At 41.8% G+C, this 17,564-nt stretch overlaps 1 protein-coding gene across 1 annotated transcript in view; it reads right to left on the bottom strand.

Moving 5' to 3' along the window:
• The window catches only part of RP1 (RP1 axonemal microtubule associated), a 595,469-nt gene that overhangs the window by 7,432 nt on the left and 570,473 nt on the right, over positions 1-17,564 (bottom strand). The window contains exon 57 of the mRNA XM_040433131.1: positions 2,429-2,507. Within this exon, the coding sequence (XP_040289065.1) occupies positions 2,429-2,507 (79 nt within the window). The remainder of the gene's footprint in view (positions 1-2,428; positions 2,508-17,564) is intronic.

Raw genomic sequence — 17,564 nt, forward strand, 5'->3', positions numbered from 1 at the left:
TGTAAACTTTCAAGTACGACTGTATATCAAGAGCAAATGGGCATTCAGGACTGAGAGTGAATACAAAGAATAGCAATAATCTTTTTATAACATTACTTTTTCCTAATGTTTGCCTTGGATATCCTCGTGCAATGTTACTCACTTCTAAACAGATTTAACAGGTTCTCAGTTATTCCTGGCAAAGCTTTGTTTGATTGGGTTAATTTTCTGTCCCAGTAAATAGCATTGCTCGCTTGGCTGCTCTCTACTGCTTGTGCCTGAGGGATCACTACCTCCAAAGCTGATTAGGAAAATGATTTCCTTTGTAAGTTCACCTATTTGTCCAGGCCTCACCAGAGTTTTGTATGTGCAGTTCACCTTTTGTGACACTGAGCATTAATAATGTAGGAAGTTACAATGCATTCTATCCTTTTTTCAGTAGAAGGTGAGTTCACATTAGGTTATCCTGCCATTCGAGGAATACTCTAGCTGGTTCTACATTCTACATTTCTACCAACCTGTATTTACTCATAGACACTGTATAAACTGGTCAAAGCAAAAATGTAAGGTTCTGAGCCCAGTACAAAATTAATAACAGGCCTCTCATGGCGAATTTATAATAATCGTGTCTTTGGATCCCATATAGCAAGTCCCCTAGAAAGGGTCAAACCTGATTGTATAGACTCTCATGGAAATGGAGTAAGGATGAGGCATCCGTTTGTCTGTGGCTACCTGAAGTCACAACATGAATAATACACTGGGCTATAGACACTGAGTTTTTTCCCCTCCTTTCAACCAATCTGCCAACCAAGTAATCCAATAAGACATTATCATTGACTCATCTGGTCCAAATAACATTTTAGAAATGATTAAATCTGCATCAGAGTAACTCAATTTCTGATGATGTACCAGGAAGCAGTTGTAGTCATATATAATGTTCCCTTCTTTATTCCTGTGGATATGTGGTGAATGGCTGGATGTATCATTGTCATTTGTTTTATAATATTATGACAGAGACTTCTCATCAGCCAGGCCATGTGTTATTGATATAGGAGGTTTAGGTTCATACTGTGTCTGAGCCCTAGATGTGGCATATGTGCTGGAAACAATCTATAGGGCACCATATACCCGACGGAGGCCAAGAGTATAGTTTAGGCCTCTGTCTGGCCAGTATATATTGACATGTTCTTTATGGTGAGCCATCACAAAAAGAAGATACATCTTATTTAAAATTTTGACCAATGGACGTTGTACTGTATATATGTCTGGAAATTTTCCTACCATATACCTCCGATGGAAAGCTAGAACACAACAGTATGTGCAAAGACCCGTAGTAAAAACATTGATAAACTTGCTATGTGAGTGAATGAAGTGTGTTACTGAATAGGGGCAATTGAAGTCCATTGCAAAATTGTAGCTGTCTATGGTCCTGATCTCATGTGTTCATGGTTCTGGTCAAGGTTATGTTTGGTTATGATTAAAGGGGTTATCCAGGAAAATATATTTATGACTTATACGCTGGGGTGGTGCGGCACCCGGGACCCCCTCCAATCCGCTGTTAGAAGAGGCATTGAGCACCGCAGCCTCTTCCTAGGCCAGTGACATCACTGTACATTGGTCACATGGCCTAGTTGCAGCTCAGCCTCATTCAAATCAGTGGGGGGTAAACTGCAATACCAAGCACTGACACTATACAATGTCTGGCACTGTTCTTGGAAAGCTGCACGGAGCCTGCATCGCTCACCAGGGCTCCGGTGAGCAGAGCGGCTACTGGAAACAGCTGGACAGTGAGGCTCATGGGACTTGGACCCCCGCCGATGTGATAATGATGACCTATCCTGAGGATAGGTCATCATTATCATTTCACGGATAACCCCTTTAAGGGCCACGTTGGGCCAGAAACATGTCAGCAGTATGCAGCACGCTTTTATCTGCTTTTAATATGGATGCCAAATAAGGAAGATTTTGAAGGACACAAGGACTGTTGCTGGAGTTCTATTTTCTATGTTGTTTTTATGTGACAGTAGCGGAATGCATCTTTTACTACCAGGAATTTGATCCCTTGGTGTACTGCGTAGGCCAGGATCACAGAGAGCAGTTTGGTGCAGGTTTTGATGTGGTTTTTTTCTTCATTTTAGTGAATATTGAAAAGTAAAGTAAATGTATAAAAGAATGACTATTTTTGGATGGAAAGTTACAAATACTTCAATGAGTGAACCCAACCCTACACAAGTATCTCAACAGAGGATGCAACTAGTTTGCAAAGAAGATTCAGTGTGTGTTTTCAACAGTTGAATAGTTTATTCATTGCAGCTTGTAACATTACAAATTAAGGTTATACAGCCTTCGCCGTAGTATATTCACATAAGTATGGAAGTGGCGGCATTGAAATATGTTATAGTGGTGTTGCAGTATTCTGTAAATGCTTTACAACACAATGGAAACTCACCCAATCCTTTCCCATCATGGCCTATTTCAATATGTGAGAATCTTCCGATAGTCTTTGTTGCGATTATAAATGTATCAACCTGATTACAGAAAATGAACAATGTAAAATAAGTGATACACAGATGGATATATAATGTTAGATTTAAAACAATTTATCTTCACACTGACGTTTTTTGAAGTACCCTTGTCATATATTAAAGCAGTGGTGCCCAAACATTTTTCGTCTGAGGGCCGCACTAGACTTGGTATAAATTTCACGGGCCGGAACCAGGTAGCTTTGCCAGAAAGAAATGCAAATGCTGTGAGGGGGCACGTGTGAGCATTAATACTGTGAAGAGGGCACATATCTGGGCATAACTACTGTGAGGGGGCACATATCTGGGCATAACTACTGTGAGGGGGCACATATCAGGGTATAACTACTGTGAGGAGGGCACATATCAGGGCATAACTACTGTGAAGAGGGCACATATCAGGGCATAACTACTGTGAGGGGGCACATACTTCGGCATAACTACTGTGAGGGGGCACATATCTTGGCATAACTACTGTGAGGGGGCACATATCTGGGCATAACTACTGTGAAGGGGTCACATATCAGGGCATAACTACTGTGAAGAGGGCACATATCTGGGCATAACTACTGTGAGGGGTCACATATCTGGGCATAACTACTGTGAGGGGGAACATATCTGGGCATAACTACTGTGAGGGGGCACATATCTGGGCATAACTACTGTGAGGGGGCATGTGTGAGCATTACTACTGTGAAGAGGGCACATATCTTGGCATTATTACTGTGAGGGGGCATGTGATGTATACATGTGTGTAATGTATGTAGTGCAGTATGTGATTATCACACACTGCACTACATACATTACACACATGTATACATCACATACTGCGCTGTCACCTTCTTCTGCAGGTCTACCTTGATGTCTGGTCTTTAGGCTTCAGTCAGATCCTCCACAGCCATGCTTGCGCTGTGTGCCCGACGCCACCAGGAGCTGGCCCCTCCTCCTTTCATCTCCCACTGGCTTCTCCTACAGCAGGGTGCTATATCGCTCCAGTGCCAGCCCAATCTTACCAATCAGGGGCGTAGCTAGAAATGACTGGGCCCCATAGCAAAAAAATGTATGGGCCCCCCCTCCCGGATCTCCCACCCCCACATACCTATCGGACCTCCCACCCCTTCCAGAGCTCCCACCCAAACACCCCTCCAGGACCTCCCACCCCAACATCCCCACACCCCTCCCTAGATCCCCTTCAGTGTCATCCACAGATCCCCCCCCAGTGTCATCCACAGATCCCCCCTCAGTGTCATCCACAGATCCCCCCTCAGTGTCATCCACAGATATCCCCCTCAGTGTCATCCACAGATATCCCCCTCAGTGTCATCCACAGATATCCCCCTCAGTGTCATCCACAGATATCCCCCTCAGTGTCATCCACAGATATCCCCCTCAGTGTTATCCACAGATATCCCCCTCAGTGTCATCCACAGATATCCCCCTCAGTGTCATCCACAGATATCCCCCTCAGTGTCATCCACAGATATCCCCCTCAGTGTCATCCACAGATATCCCCCTCAGTGTCATCCACAGATATCCCCCTCAGTGTCATCCACAGATCTCCTCCCCACCCAGAGCCGGTTCCTAGCTAATTTATTCACTGCACTTGCCTCTGTATAATTGAAGAGAAGCGCCGTAATCTCGCACAGGCGCACTGGCAGAGGCCAGGAAGACGGTGCATGCGCACTTCGATGCCTCTGCCAATGCGCCTGTGCGAGATTACGGCGCTTCTCTTCAATTTCACAGAGGCAAGTGCAGTGAATAAATTAGTTAGGAGGCGGCGCTGGGCGGGGAGATTGTGGGCACAGGCAGCATCGCTTTGCTGCCTGTGCCGTTCGCAGCGCGCTATGCGCTGATAAAGTCCTGTTACTGCGCGGGCCGCATGACACAGCTTTGCGGGCCGCATTTGGCACGCGGGCCGTAGGTTGGGCATCACTGTATTAAAGCATCTCCACAGAAGTCATAGATACATTATACAACTGTCTAAAGTTTTGCTGATAAAATAAAATAACAATAATAATGTCAACACAGATGGACAGTAAAGAACTGGCAGAAGGCATGTCTTGATGTCTTAGGGTACTTTCACACTTGCGTTGCTGGATTCTGGTAGGCAGTTCAGTCGCCGGAACTGCCTGCCGGATCCGGCAATCTGTATGCAAACGGATACCATTTGTAAACGGATCCGAATGCGGATCCGTCTCACAAATGCATTGAGACGGATCCGGTATTTATCTTTTTAACATTTTTAAAGTTCTGTGCATGCACAGACCGCAAAACCGGATCTGTTTTTCCGGAACACTTAGTTCCAGATCCAGCATTAATGCATTTCAATGTAAAATAATGCTGGATCCGGCATTCCGGCAAGTGTTCCGGAATTTTGGACGGAGAAAATACCGCAGCATGCTGCGGTATTTTCTCCGTCCAAAAACTGTACAGTGACTGAACTGAAGACATCCTGATGCATACTGAACGGATTGCTCTCCATTCAGAATGCATCAGGATAAAACTGATCAGTTTTTTTCCGGTATTAAGCCCCTAGGACGGAACTCAATACCGGAAAAGGTTAACGCAAGTGAGAAAGTACCCTAAATCTACCATGTCCAGTATTTGTCTCTGTTTTCTAGCTGGGACCCAGCTATTATAGGGTTCAGAATGAGCTGACTTGATGGACTCCATAGCCTGTCTAATCAGTCTCATATCTTTACATGTTAGTCAGGTTTTGATCCCTGCCACATATAAATAAATAAAAAACTATAAAACACAAATTGTGGAGGTAACAGCAAAGCTCATATATGACCCTCATCCCCATACTCCCTATAACATTTTAATTTTCCCATCAACGTAACTGTATGAGGGCTTGTATTATTTTTGTTTTGTTGCAGAACAGGTTGTATATTATATTGCACCATTTTGGGGTATACAGTTTTGAAAAACATTTTTGGGGTAACCAAGGTTGACAATAGCTTGTGTATCATATTCTGAGAGCAGTCACTTTTTATTTTTACACGAATGGACCTGTATTACGACTTTTTTTTTTGGCAGTGCGTGTCGTAGCTTTTATTGGTACCATTTTACAGTTCTTATGATTTTTGATCACATTTTATCCTATTTTTTGAGAGGCAGCAAACAGTAATTTTGACATTGTTTTTTTTTTTTCACCCAAAGAGATAAGTATTGCTTTAGCTTTCTAGTAAGGTTTGTTGTGGTTGTAGTGATACCAATTATGACATTTTTAAAATACTTTTACATACAGTATTTTGACATACTTAAGCACTTTGTAATGGAAAATATATATATTTTTTACACTTTTAACTATTTTTTTAATGTTTTTAGTTCTACTAGGGAATTTGACCATGTGATCGTCTGATCGCTTTTATACTACACTGCAATATTTTGTATTGAAATGTAGTATTCCTCTCAGTGTAAAATAGACATTAAAAGGGTCGCTGGAATGACAGTTTTTAGGGCTTATGCTATTCTTAGTGGTTACAATCATTTAAATTAGTAGGCAAGTATAATGGTTAGAATCTCTAGCTGTTGTACAAATCTTAGTGCACTCTGGGTGGATACAGATGCGGAACACTTACAGTCCCTGGTGAGGCCTTGTCAGCAGGTAGCGTCCATGATGGCTCAAGTTTCTTTGTCAAACCTTCGATGCTGCTACAGTATGCTTCCAAGGAAGGCTACTCCACTACCACACCATGGTACACAGCCACTGGTTTACAATGCCCAGCGCCTCCAGGGTGTCTACAACTACATCAGTAGTTGTTTCCAGAGTGACCTTCCAACCCAGCTTTGTTCACATTACTTACATGCCAATCACACTTGTGACTATTCCAGAGAGCATCCTTCCTCAACACAGTTCGTCCTCAGTATCTAGTGTTTTAACTAGGTTAACAGCACAATGGTTAACTTGACCGTAATTAGACATGATCCCTTCCTTCACTTACAGTACACAATCTCAGAGTTTCTAATGGTCTTTGTCCAGGCCATGGGTAAATACAAACCGGATTCCAAAAAATTTTGGACATTAAACAAATTGTGAAAAAAAACTGAATGCAATGATGTGGAGATGGCAAATGTCAATATTTTATTTGTAATAGAACGTAGATGACAGATCAAACGTTTAATCCGAGTAAATGTATCATTTTAAAGGAAAAATACGTTGATTCAAAATTTCACGGTGTCAACAAATCCCCAAAAAGTTGGGACAAGTAGCAATAAGAGGCTGGAAAAAGTACATTTGAGCATAACGAAGAGATGGAAGACCAATTAACACTAATTAGGTCAATTGGCAACATGATTGGGTATAAAAAGAGCTTCTCAGAGTGGCAGTGTCTCTCAGAAGCCAAGATGGGTAGAGGATCACCAATTCCCACAATGTTGCGCAGAAAGATAGTGGAGCAATATCAGAAAGGTGTTATCCAGCGAAAAATTGCAAAGACTTTGCATCTATCATCATCAACTGTGCATAACATCATCCGAAGATTCAGAGAATCTGGAACAATCTCTGTGCGTAAGGGTCAAGGCCGTAAAACCATACTGGATGCCCGTGATCTCCGGGCCCTTAAACGACACTGCACCACAAACAGGAACGCTACTGTAAAGGAAATCACAGAATGGGCTCAGGAATACTTCCAGAAACCATTGTCAGTGAACACAATCCACCGTGCCATCCGCCGTTGCCAGCTGAAACTCTACAGTGCAAAGAAGAAGCCATTTCTAAGCAAGATCCACAAGCTCAGGCGTTTTCACTGGGCCAGGGATAATTTAAAATGGAGTGTGGCAAAACGGAAGACTGTTCTGTGGTCAGATGAGTCACGATTCAAAGTTCTTTTTGGAAATCTGGGACGCCATGTCATCCGGACCAAAGAGGACAAGGACAACCCAAGTTGTTAACGCTCAGTTCAGAAGCCTGCATCTCTGATGGTATGGGGTTGCATGAGTGCGTGTGGCATGGGCAGCTTGCATGTCTGGAAAGGCACCATCAATGCAGAAAAATATATTCAGGTTCTAGAACAACATATGCTCCCATCCAGACGTCATCTCTTTCAGGGAAGACCCTGCATTTTTCAACAAGATAATGCCAGACCACATTCTGCATCAATCACAACATCATGGCTGCGTAGGAGAAGGATCCGGGTACTGAAATGGCCAGTCTGCAGTCCAGATCTTTCCCCTATAGAGAACATTTGGCGCATCATAAAGAGGAAGGTGCAACAAAGAAGGCCCAAGACGATTGAACAGTTAGAGGCCTGTATTAGACAAGAATGGGAGATCGTTCCTATTTCTAAACTTGAGAAACTGGTCTCCTCGGTCCCCAGACGTCTGTTGAGTGTTGTAAGAAGAAGGGGAGATGCCACACAGTGGTGAAAATGGCCTTGTCCCAACTTTTTTGTGATTTGTTGACACCATGAAATTCTGATTCAACATATTTTTCCCTTAAAATGGTACATTTTCTCAGTTTAAACTTTTGTTCCGTGATTTATGTTCTATTCTGAATAAAATATTAGAAGTTGGCACCTCCACATCATTGCATTCAGTTTTTATTCACGATTTGTATAGTGTCCCAACTTTTTTGGAATCCGGTTTGTAGTTGAGGCTATAGCCTATTATAATGCTTCAGACAGTATGTAGCCATCAGCTCTCTTGCATTAGTTCTCTCACACTCACCAGCCTCTACAATTCTCTATTTGTGAGTGTTACTTCTGAGGGCTTTTCTAAGAACTGTTTCTCTCTCACTCTCACTGTCTCGCACCCTTCGTCCAGTGCCAGTCACACTTCCGCCTCACTTCCACAACCCACCTGCATCCTTGGTAGAGTAGCTCCATAGGTCCAGACCACAGCCCAATCTCACAGCAGCTCTCATTGACTTAATTACACTCACTGTGCTCAGAGTCACCAGAGTTGGCAAACATGCACATTTTTATGCACGTACCTCAATCCCCACCTACAGGCATCGCAGTGGAGCACTACTAGTGCTGCAATATCAGCCATCAAGTCATATACAGGGCACCAATAATAGCACCTCTGCTCTGAATGACGCCTCCTCCTACTGGATGATGGTCCAGGAACACTGTTCCAGGAGTCATCAAATAACACAGGAATAGAGACTTCTGAAGCAATGGTTCAGCTCACCACGGCATGCATGTGACCTAAGCAATGTAATACAGTCTCAGATCTACAATAGCATCTCAATTAAAGGCACATTAACACTTTTTAATTGTGCATTATAACAAAACATAACTTTTTAAGGGGGTAAATATGGGTGCTTGCAGATCACCCCCTTACAGAAAGTCATTCTATTAAGTCCTGTCTCTGGCAGGGCCTAATAGGAGCCCAAAGATGGCAAATTTGGGGCCAATCACTAGGGCTGAGGCTGCCATGTGAACTCATCAGCATCCTGCAATTGTATTTTAGGGGCACTGATAGAGTCATAGAGGAAGTCCACTCTCTGTGTCTAAATGCTTAGATGCCATGGTATTTATTGACTATCATATCAATAGGGTTAAATGGCCTGTCTGGAGTATTTTTTATTCCATCCATTGCAGCAGAGTGTGGAGCTGTGGAGGGTGCTGCTGCAGTGACTGCACTGTACATTTATGGTGCATGATGCTAACTAGATACAGTAGTTCAACGCAATGTAAATGTATGGCAACAGATTCAATAAGGGGTTAATTTACTGTGCTCTACCAGTTTATACAGAATTTTCAACATACAGTGGTCTCCTTGGACCATTGTTAATTGCAACCACATCCGTCTAACACCACAGACACTGCCAATCCATGACACAAGCTATTGGCTAGAAGACCCAATCAATCGGTATCTTCATTTCACTGGTAAAAGACCTCTGATTGGCCACAATAAAAAGCCAATCAACATTGGAAACAAGTAGATTCAATCAGTAGACATTGTATTACTGCCTGTCTAGTAGCAACTCTATGCAGTACAGTGCTATGCTACATGGACTATACTATTATTTCAACGTCCTAAATGTACTGTACTATGATCTACCTATATTACATGGATTTACTAATCCTATAGATGGCATAAACTTAGGCAGTCTAGACCTGCACCAGATTTATCACAGTGGCTCAGGATGGATGATAAATATAGTAAGTGGCTAGACACTGTTGTCCAATTTTACACCAACGATTGGTTGGCTTAGTTTGCGACAGAAATTTGGCACAAATTTGGTGCTAAACGTTGCATTTTTGGCCATGCCCCTTTCCTGCTAAGCCACTGCCTCCCAGTAAATAACACCTTATTGTCAATCTAGGGGCAGATAATTTTCTAAAACAAGTTGTGCTAAACTGCAAAAATTTACCAAATTCTGCCAAATGTACTCACATGAGTAAATGAGGGCCTATGTGTGTATCATACCCCCAAAGAAGCTCAACATATAAAATTATCCACCAGCTTCCAGCAACTGTTTCTGACTTTTATATGTAAAGACCTGCTCTACCTGTATTAGCCATCTGCTTCTTTTTCCCTGGTCTTTAGTTTTACTTATTACTAGTAGTTTTCAATAGAGTTCTGGTCTCAAGTTACAATAGTCACCCTTGAACAAATTAATAAGAATTGCTAACCGCCAGCTAATTGCTAAGCACCAGCTTCCAGCAACAGTGTCTGACTTCTATATCAGCCATCTGCTTCTTTTTCTTTTATCTTTAGTTTTACTTATTACTACTAGTTTTCAATAGAGTTCTGGTCTCTCAAGTTATTTCTTACTGCCTGTCTTAGACGGTTATAAAAAAAAAGGAAGGTTTTATTCAAAAACGAAATAAAATATAGGTAATCATTTCACCCCTGCCTCAATATATAAACAGGCAGATGGAACCTATGGCCAAAGAGATATCAGTGGAATGTGAACATCACCGATATCCCGTCAGGCACAGGGGTCCATTTGGAAAGGAGGGAAGCTACACGATATGGATATTTTTGTGCGAGACCCTCCAATGTGGTCAAAGTACTGCCACAGTCTGTGTTGAACGGACCTAGTCCCAAAATATTCAGACAGATGTTCCCCTGTAAACTGTTAGGGAGATTTGCATAATAACTCCCTTTGCGCAGGAATGGTAGTGTTATACTCGACACCGTATTACAAGCAACATTTGTTGCAAAATATGGATTCTTACACCAGCGGACTACTGTGAACCTTAACTATGATATGATGCCAGAGATAACAAAGTAACCTTCCACCTAGGCTCTGCAATATACAGTATATTCTGTAGCTGAAACACTCAATCCTGTTATGGTTTGTCTGATGAGTGTATCGCACTGCTGCAGGGGGAATCAAGACATTGTCACCGCTTCTAAAGTAGGATCTCCTTATAAGATGTCAGTAGCCTAACTCACTCGACGCGTTTTATGTGTCCATGTTACAGACACCTCATCAGGAGCTATAGCCTGGCTCTGAAGCAAGTAAATCTACCTAACTGTAAGTAGGAGCGGTACCGCTGCACGTATGGTGTGCAGCCTAACCGGCCGTTGTATGGCCGTACGCGCCTGCCCGTTCCCGCTCATATATTATATTGGGGTGAAAAGGAGGCGGGAGGTAGGAGCTCACCAGTGTGACCCTGGAGAGGGGCGTCTCCTTAGCAGAGAGGAGCGCTCCGGGTTCCGATGTCACACACAGTGCAGTTTCTAGGTAAAATTTCTCTCAGGGCGAGTGTCAAAAAAACTCCCCCCCCCCAAAAAAACTGCTCGATAAAATCATATCAGAAGAGTACTTGCAACCGTCTCACCATATATATATATATATTTTTTTTTTAATGTAAATTGCGGGTCCACAACACACCCGCCCGGCACCCCTATAGAAATGCCTATTCTTGTCCGCAGCTTCCCCAGCACACCCAGCCCTGCTACATCTATATATCTCTAAGTATTGCTATACAGTAGATATATATAGAGAGAGAGATATAGCAGAGCTCAGTGTGCTGGGGCAGCTGTCATGTGTATAGATGTAGCAGAGCTGGGTGTCTTTGGGCAGCTGTCATGTGTATAGATGTAGCAGAGCTGGGTTTGCTGGGGCAGCTGTCATATATAGAGATATAGTAGAGCTGAGTGTGCTGGTGCAGCTGTCATGTGTATTAGATGTAGCAGAGCTGGGTGTGCTGGGGCAGCTATCATATATAGAGATATAGCAGAGCTGAGTGTGCTGGGACAGCTGTCATATAGAGATATAGCAGTGCTGGGTGTGTTGGGGCAGATATAGAGATATAGCAAAGCTAAGTGTGCTGGCACAGCTGTCATATAGAGATATAGCAGTGCTGGGTGTGTTGGGGCAGCTGTCATGTGTATAGATGTACACTTAGCCAGCTATAACAGTAGAAGTCTCATATTTTTTCAGTCAGCAGCAAGGCAGCTCTTATGGCTGTGTGGGTAAATGCTTTGCCTCTGATACTGAAGGTCATGGGTTCGAATCCCAGACACATCTTACCCTCTCCTGAGGTCGGCAATACAAATGACTATACCTTGGATTCGTAAATGCCGGCAGCAGTGCTCATCTCCTTCTGTGCCTTGTCGGCACCCCCCTTCTGATGGCCCTGGTCACACATCATACTTGAGCAGAATACGTATGTACCCACCTGCTCATGGGTTACAGTGAGGAATCTAAGCGGCTATTAGCATAATTTTTTTATTTTAAGGAATGTCACAGCTCTTTGGGAAAAGGTAATCAGTAGTTGGCATCAGTAATGCCTCCACTAACGGCAGAGGTAACTCAAGTACAAAAAGAATTGTAAACCAAATATGGATTCTGACTGTGGATAAGTGTCTCAAAAATATCCACTGAGAGACAGATTAAATATCTGGTTGTTCATTATCTCCATATTGACACTGGAAGGGTACATTTCCAGAGATCATCCTAGGTTGCAGAATGACCTGCAGTAGTCCCCCTCTCAGTTTGTATTATGTGGGGAAATATTGGACAAATGAAACAGGTGCATTTCAAACCATAGGAGTTCTTAAAAATGAGGAGACTGGATTATAATCATGGTATCTAACCGAGCTTGTCGGTGCACTAAGCCAAGTGTCCTTATAGTCCAGCAGATGACAATATAGAGGAGCGAATACAAAAGGGACTAAATTTGTTCAATGAAGCAGGTATAGCTGCTTCTTTCATTTAGTCTGTCGGGTGTTTTGGTATTAAGATGAAAAATCCACCTAGGTTCCTTTTTAAGGAGCCTCCAATCCAAGTCATGCTTGATGCCTTGAAATTTGAGTACATTAGTGTCACCTGAATCCTTCTCCCCAATGTGTTTGGCAATAGGGTATCTTTCTTGTTTTTGATTTCATTGAGATGTTCCCCAATTCTTCGCCTCAGCTCCCATATGGTCTTACCCACATACTGCAGACCACACTCACATGTTGCTAAATAAACAACACCTGTGGTCCTGCAGTTAATGAATGATCTGCAGGTCTCAAGTTACAATAATCACTCTTGAACAAATTAACAAGAATTGGCTAATGTACAGTATGCTAACCGCCAGATTCTATCTACTGTTTCTGACTTCCATACGTAAGGATTTGTTCTATCTGTATTAGCCATTTGCTTATTTTTATTTTATCTTTAGTTTTAATGTAATTTAGTTTTAATTCTAATCGAGAATTTTTATCGCGAATATCAGCACTTCGAGAATTCGCAAAGATCTAGAATATAGTGCTATATCTTCGTAATCGCGAATATTCTAGATTTTTTTTCATCAGTAACCTCCATTCTTGCTTGCCGGCTGCAATATCTTTGTCTGAGCTTAGCAACATCCCTAGCAACCTATAGGAAAGTTGCCTACCCCTTACTATATAAGAAACTCCCCAGCAGTCATTTTCTGCAGTTTTTTTGCAGTTCTGAGAGAGAGAGAGAGAGCAGTGACATTGCTGTGCTCTGTGCTTTCATCTGGATCCTATTCCTTATCCAATTACATTAGATAGTTAGTTAGCTCATATATATAATACAGATAGTTAGTGTGAGATAGTCAGTGTAGGTTAGATAGTGATATAGTGTAGCTGATAGGTTCCAGTGCAGGGTGTTAGGTAGTGTGATAGGAATTAATGTACTGTGCATTTTCTCCAGTCTCAGGAAACTTCTAGCAGCTTGAAAAATGTAGCAAAAGTGAGCCACACCTGTATTGCGCACGCAATACGTGCATATTACATTGCTGATTTTCGCAATCAAGAAAATGATGACTGGAGATCACGAATTCTATAATTTGTGAATTTATGGCGATTATTAGGCCAAAAATTTGCGAAAACAAATATTGCCATAGCTGCTCATCACTAATTATTACTACTAGTTTTCAATAGACTTCTTTTCTCAAGTTAAAATGTTTGCAAGTTACAGCAATCGTTCTTGAACAAATTAATATTATGACTTGATGAACACTCTATTGTGCTTTACGTTATACCAAACACATCGAACATGTATTATTACCATATACCTTCTATGTTATTCATTGGAGTGTAAAACGTCCCAAGCCTAGCTTCCCTAGTTCCAATAAATATACAGGGTGGGCCATTTATATGGATACACCTTAATAAAATGGGAATGGTTGGTGATATTAACTTCCTGTTTGTGGCACATTAGTATATGTGAAAGGGGAGATTTTTCAAGATGGGTGGTGACCATGGCGGCCATTTTGAAGTCGGACATTTTGAATCCAACTTTTGTTTTTTCAATAGGAAGAGGGTCATGTGACACATCAAACTTATTGGGAATTTCACAAGAAAAACAATGGTGTGCTTGGTTTTAACGTAACTTTATTCTTTCATGAGTTATTTACAAGTTTCTGACCACTTATAAAATGTGTTCAATGTGCTACCCATTGTGTTGGATTGTCAATGCAACCCTCTTCTCCCACTCTTCACACACTGATAGCAACACCGCAGGAGAAATGCTAGCACAGGCTTCCAGTATCCGTAGTTTCAGGTGCTGCACATTTCGTATCTTCACAGCATAGATGATTGCCTTCAGATGATACGAGATGTGCAGCACCTGAAACTACGGATACTGGAAGCCTGTGCTAGCATTTCTCCTGTGGTGTTGCTATCAGTGTGTGAAGAGTGGGAGAAGAGGGTTGCATTGACAATCCAACACAATGGGCAGCACATTGAACACATTTTATAAGTGGTCAGAAACTTGTAAATAACTAATGAAAGAATAAAGTTACGTTAAAACCAAGCACACCATTGTTTTTCTTGTGAAATTCCCAATAAGTTTGATGTGTCACATGACCCTCTTCCTATTGAAAAAACAAAAGTTGGATTCAAAATTTCCGACTTCAAAATGGCCGCCATGGTCACCACCCATCTTGAAAAATCTCCCCTTTCACATATACTAATGTGCCACAAACAGGAAGTTAATATCACCAACCATTCCCATTTTATTAAGGTGTATCCATATAAATGGCCCACCCTGTATATTTATTGGAACTAGGGAAGCTAGGCATGGGACGTTTTACACTCCAATGAATAACATAGAAGTTAATATCACCAACCATTCCCATTTTATTAAGGTGTATCCATATAAATGGCCCACCCTGTATATATATATACAGTACAGACCAAAAGTTTGGACACACCTTCTCATTCAAAGAGTTTTCTTTATTTTCATGACTATGAAGGCATCAAAACTATGAATTAACACATGTGGAATTATATACATAAACAAGTGTGAAACAACTGAAAATATGTCATATTCTAGGTTCTTCAAAGTAGCCACCTTTTGCTTTGATTACTGCTTTGCACACTTTTGACATTCTCTTGATGAGCTTCAAGAGGTAGTCCCCTGAAATGGTCTTCCAACAGTCTTAAAGGAGTTCCCAGAGATGCTTAGCACTTGTTGGCCCTTTTGCCTTCACTCTGCGGTCCAGCTCACCCCAAACAATCTCGATTGGGTTCAGGTCCGGTGACTGTGGAGGCCAGATCATCTGGCGCAGCACCCCATCACTCTCCTTCATGGTCAAATAGCCCTTACTTTCAAAGTTTTCCCAATTTTTCGGCTGACTGACTGACCTTCATTTCTTAAAGTAATGATGGCCACTCGTTTTTCTTTACTTAGCTGCTTTTTTCTTGCCATAATACAAATTCTAACAGTCTATTCAGTAGGACTATCAGCTGTGTATCCACCTGACTTCTCCTCAACGCAACTGATGGTCCCAACCCCATTTATAAGGCAAGAAATCCCACTTATTAAACCTGACAGGGCACACCTTTGAAGTGAAAACCATTTCAGGGGACTACCTCTTGAAGCTCATCAAGAAAATGCCAAGAGTGTGCAAAGCAGTAATCAAAGCAAAAGGTGGCTACTTTGAAGAACCGGTCCTAGAATATGACATATTTTCAGTTGTTTCACACTTGTTTGTTATGTATATAATTCCACATGTGTTAATTCATAGTTTTGATGCCTTCATAGTCATGAAAATAAAGAAAACTCTTTGAATGAGAAGGTGTGTCCAAACTTTTGGTCTGTACTGTATATATAGATAGATATTAAGAAGGGGTATACATTAGTTTTTTTGGAAATTGTGAAGGGTAGGTTCCAGTATGGCGGGAGAAACTTGCCTTGGATTATGTTGCAGATTTCATGTTACATGTGGATTAAAGGGGTTCTGCACTTTCATTTAACTAATGATCTATCCTCTGGATAGATCATCAGCTTCTGATCGGTGGGGGTCCGACACCCGGGACCCCCACCGATCAGCTGTTTGAGAAGGCAGCGGCGCTCCAGCAGCGCCGCGGCCTTTTTACTTTTTACTGCCGGGCCGCCGGCCCACTGACGTCACGAGTCACGACTAGTATCAACTAGCGTGGGTGCGGCTAAGCTCTGTTCACTTGAATAAAGCTTAGCCGCGCCTACACTAGTTGATACTAGTCGTGACGTCAGTGGGCCGGCGGCCCGGCGGTAAACAGTGAGAAGGCCGCGGCGCTGCTGGAGCGCCGCTGGAGCGCCGCTGCCTTCTCAAACAGCTGATAGGCGGGGGTCCCGGGTGTCGGACCACAGCCGATCAGAAGCTGATGATCTATCCAGAGGATAGATCATTAGTTAAATGAAAGTGCAGAACCCCTTTAAACTACAGATATGTTGTGGCTTTTGCTACAGAGCAATTTGCAACAACCCTCAAATCTGCAGGCGATGAATTATCTACTTATGAATTGGGGCTTTGGAAATTCCATTCTCATGAATTACACTGTACTTCCTTAGAGATCTTCCATGGTGAGTTTGCAATGAAAAGTCTGAATGTGACCTATTAAAAAAAAATGCGGCAATCAAAATAAATGGGGTATTCAGTAATTCTGAAACATTCTTTCCATGAGCCAACTTATTTCATGAAAAAATGTCAACAAAAACAAAAAACAAAACAGCCAGTGGCAAACATCATTTTTTGTCCTCACAATCATACAGATTTTATCCTGATTTGCTTATTATATTCTAACCCAAGTAACTGTTGAGAAGGATTGAGAAGTACTTTTAATGGGCAAATTAATGATAAATTTTACCAACTGTGAACTGTAAACTCAAAATCTGCTGAATGGAAAGAGCATTACAAAATGCAAATACAAATAATTTCACTGCATGTGTGATTTCTCTATTAAACTTCTTGTGTTTGTTAAATCCACTCCAAATAATAGAATTTAATTAGAGAGTACAGTCTATGGAAATGCTAGCCAAAATATGTTGTCTGCATCTACACAGTCTGTGCTCGGGAAGTCAGTCAGTCAGTCGCTTGTAAGGATCTGGTTGGAGTAAAAGATCTGGATGCTATTTGATTCTACTTGCTGGAACATGTTCTGCATTTCCCAGATTTTTTTAAATCATGCTTTCAAATATGAATATTGAATATGAATATACAATTCAAACATTACACTAAATCCTTAAAGGAATGTTCTGGGATTAAATTAGTTTTTTAATAGCTTATGTAGTTGGTTACCTCATGTACATATTTCCCATGCTGTGTTTTTTTTTACTTTTTATTTCACCATGCACAGATATCTCTCTGGTTTATTAGATCTGGTATGTAGCACATCCTGTTGCTGTATCCAACCAAACCCATGATGCACTTCTCCTTT

This window comes from Bufo bufo, chromosome 5, assembly GCF_905171765.1.
Source record: "Bufo bufo chromosome 5, aBufBuf1.1, whole genome shotgun sequence".
NCBI classification, from domain to species: domain Eukaryota; kingdom Metazoa; phylum Chordata; class Amphibia; order Anura; family Bufonidae; genus Bufo; species Bufo bufo.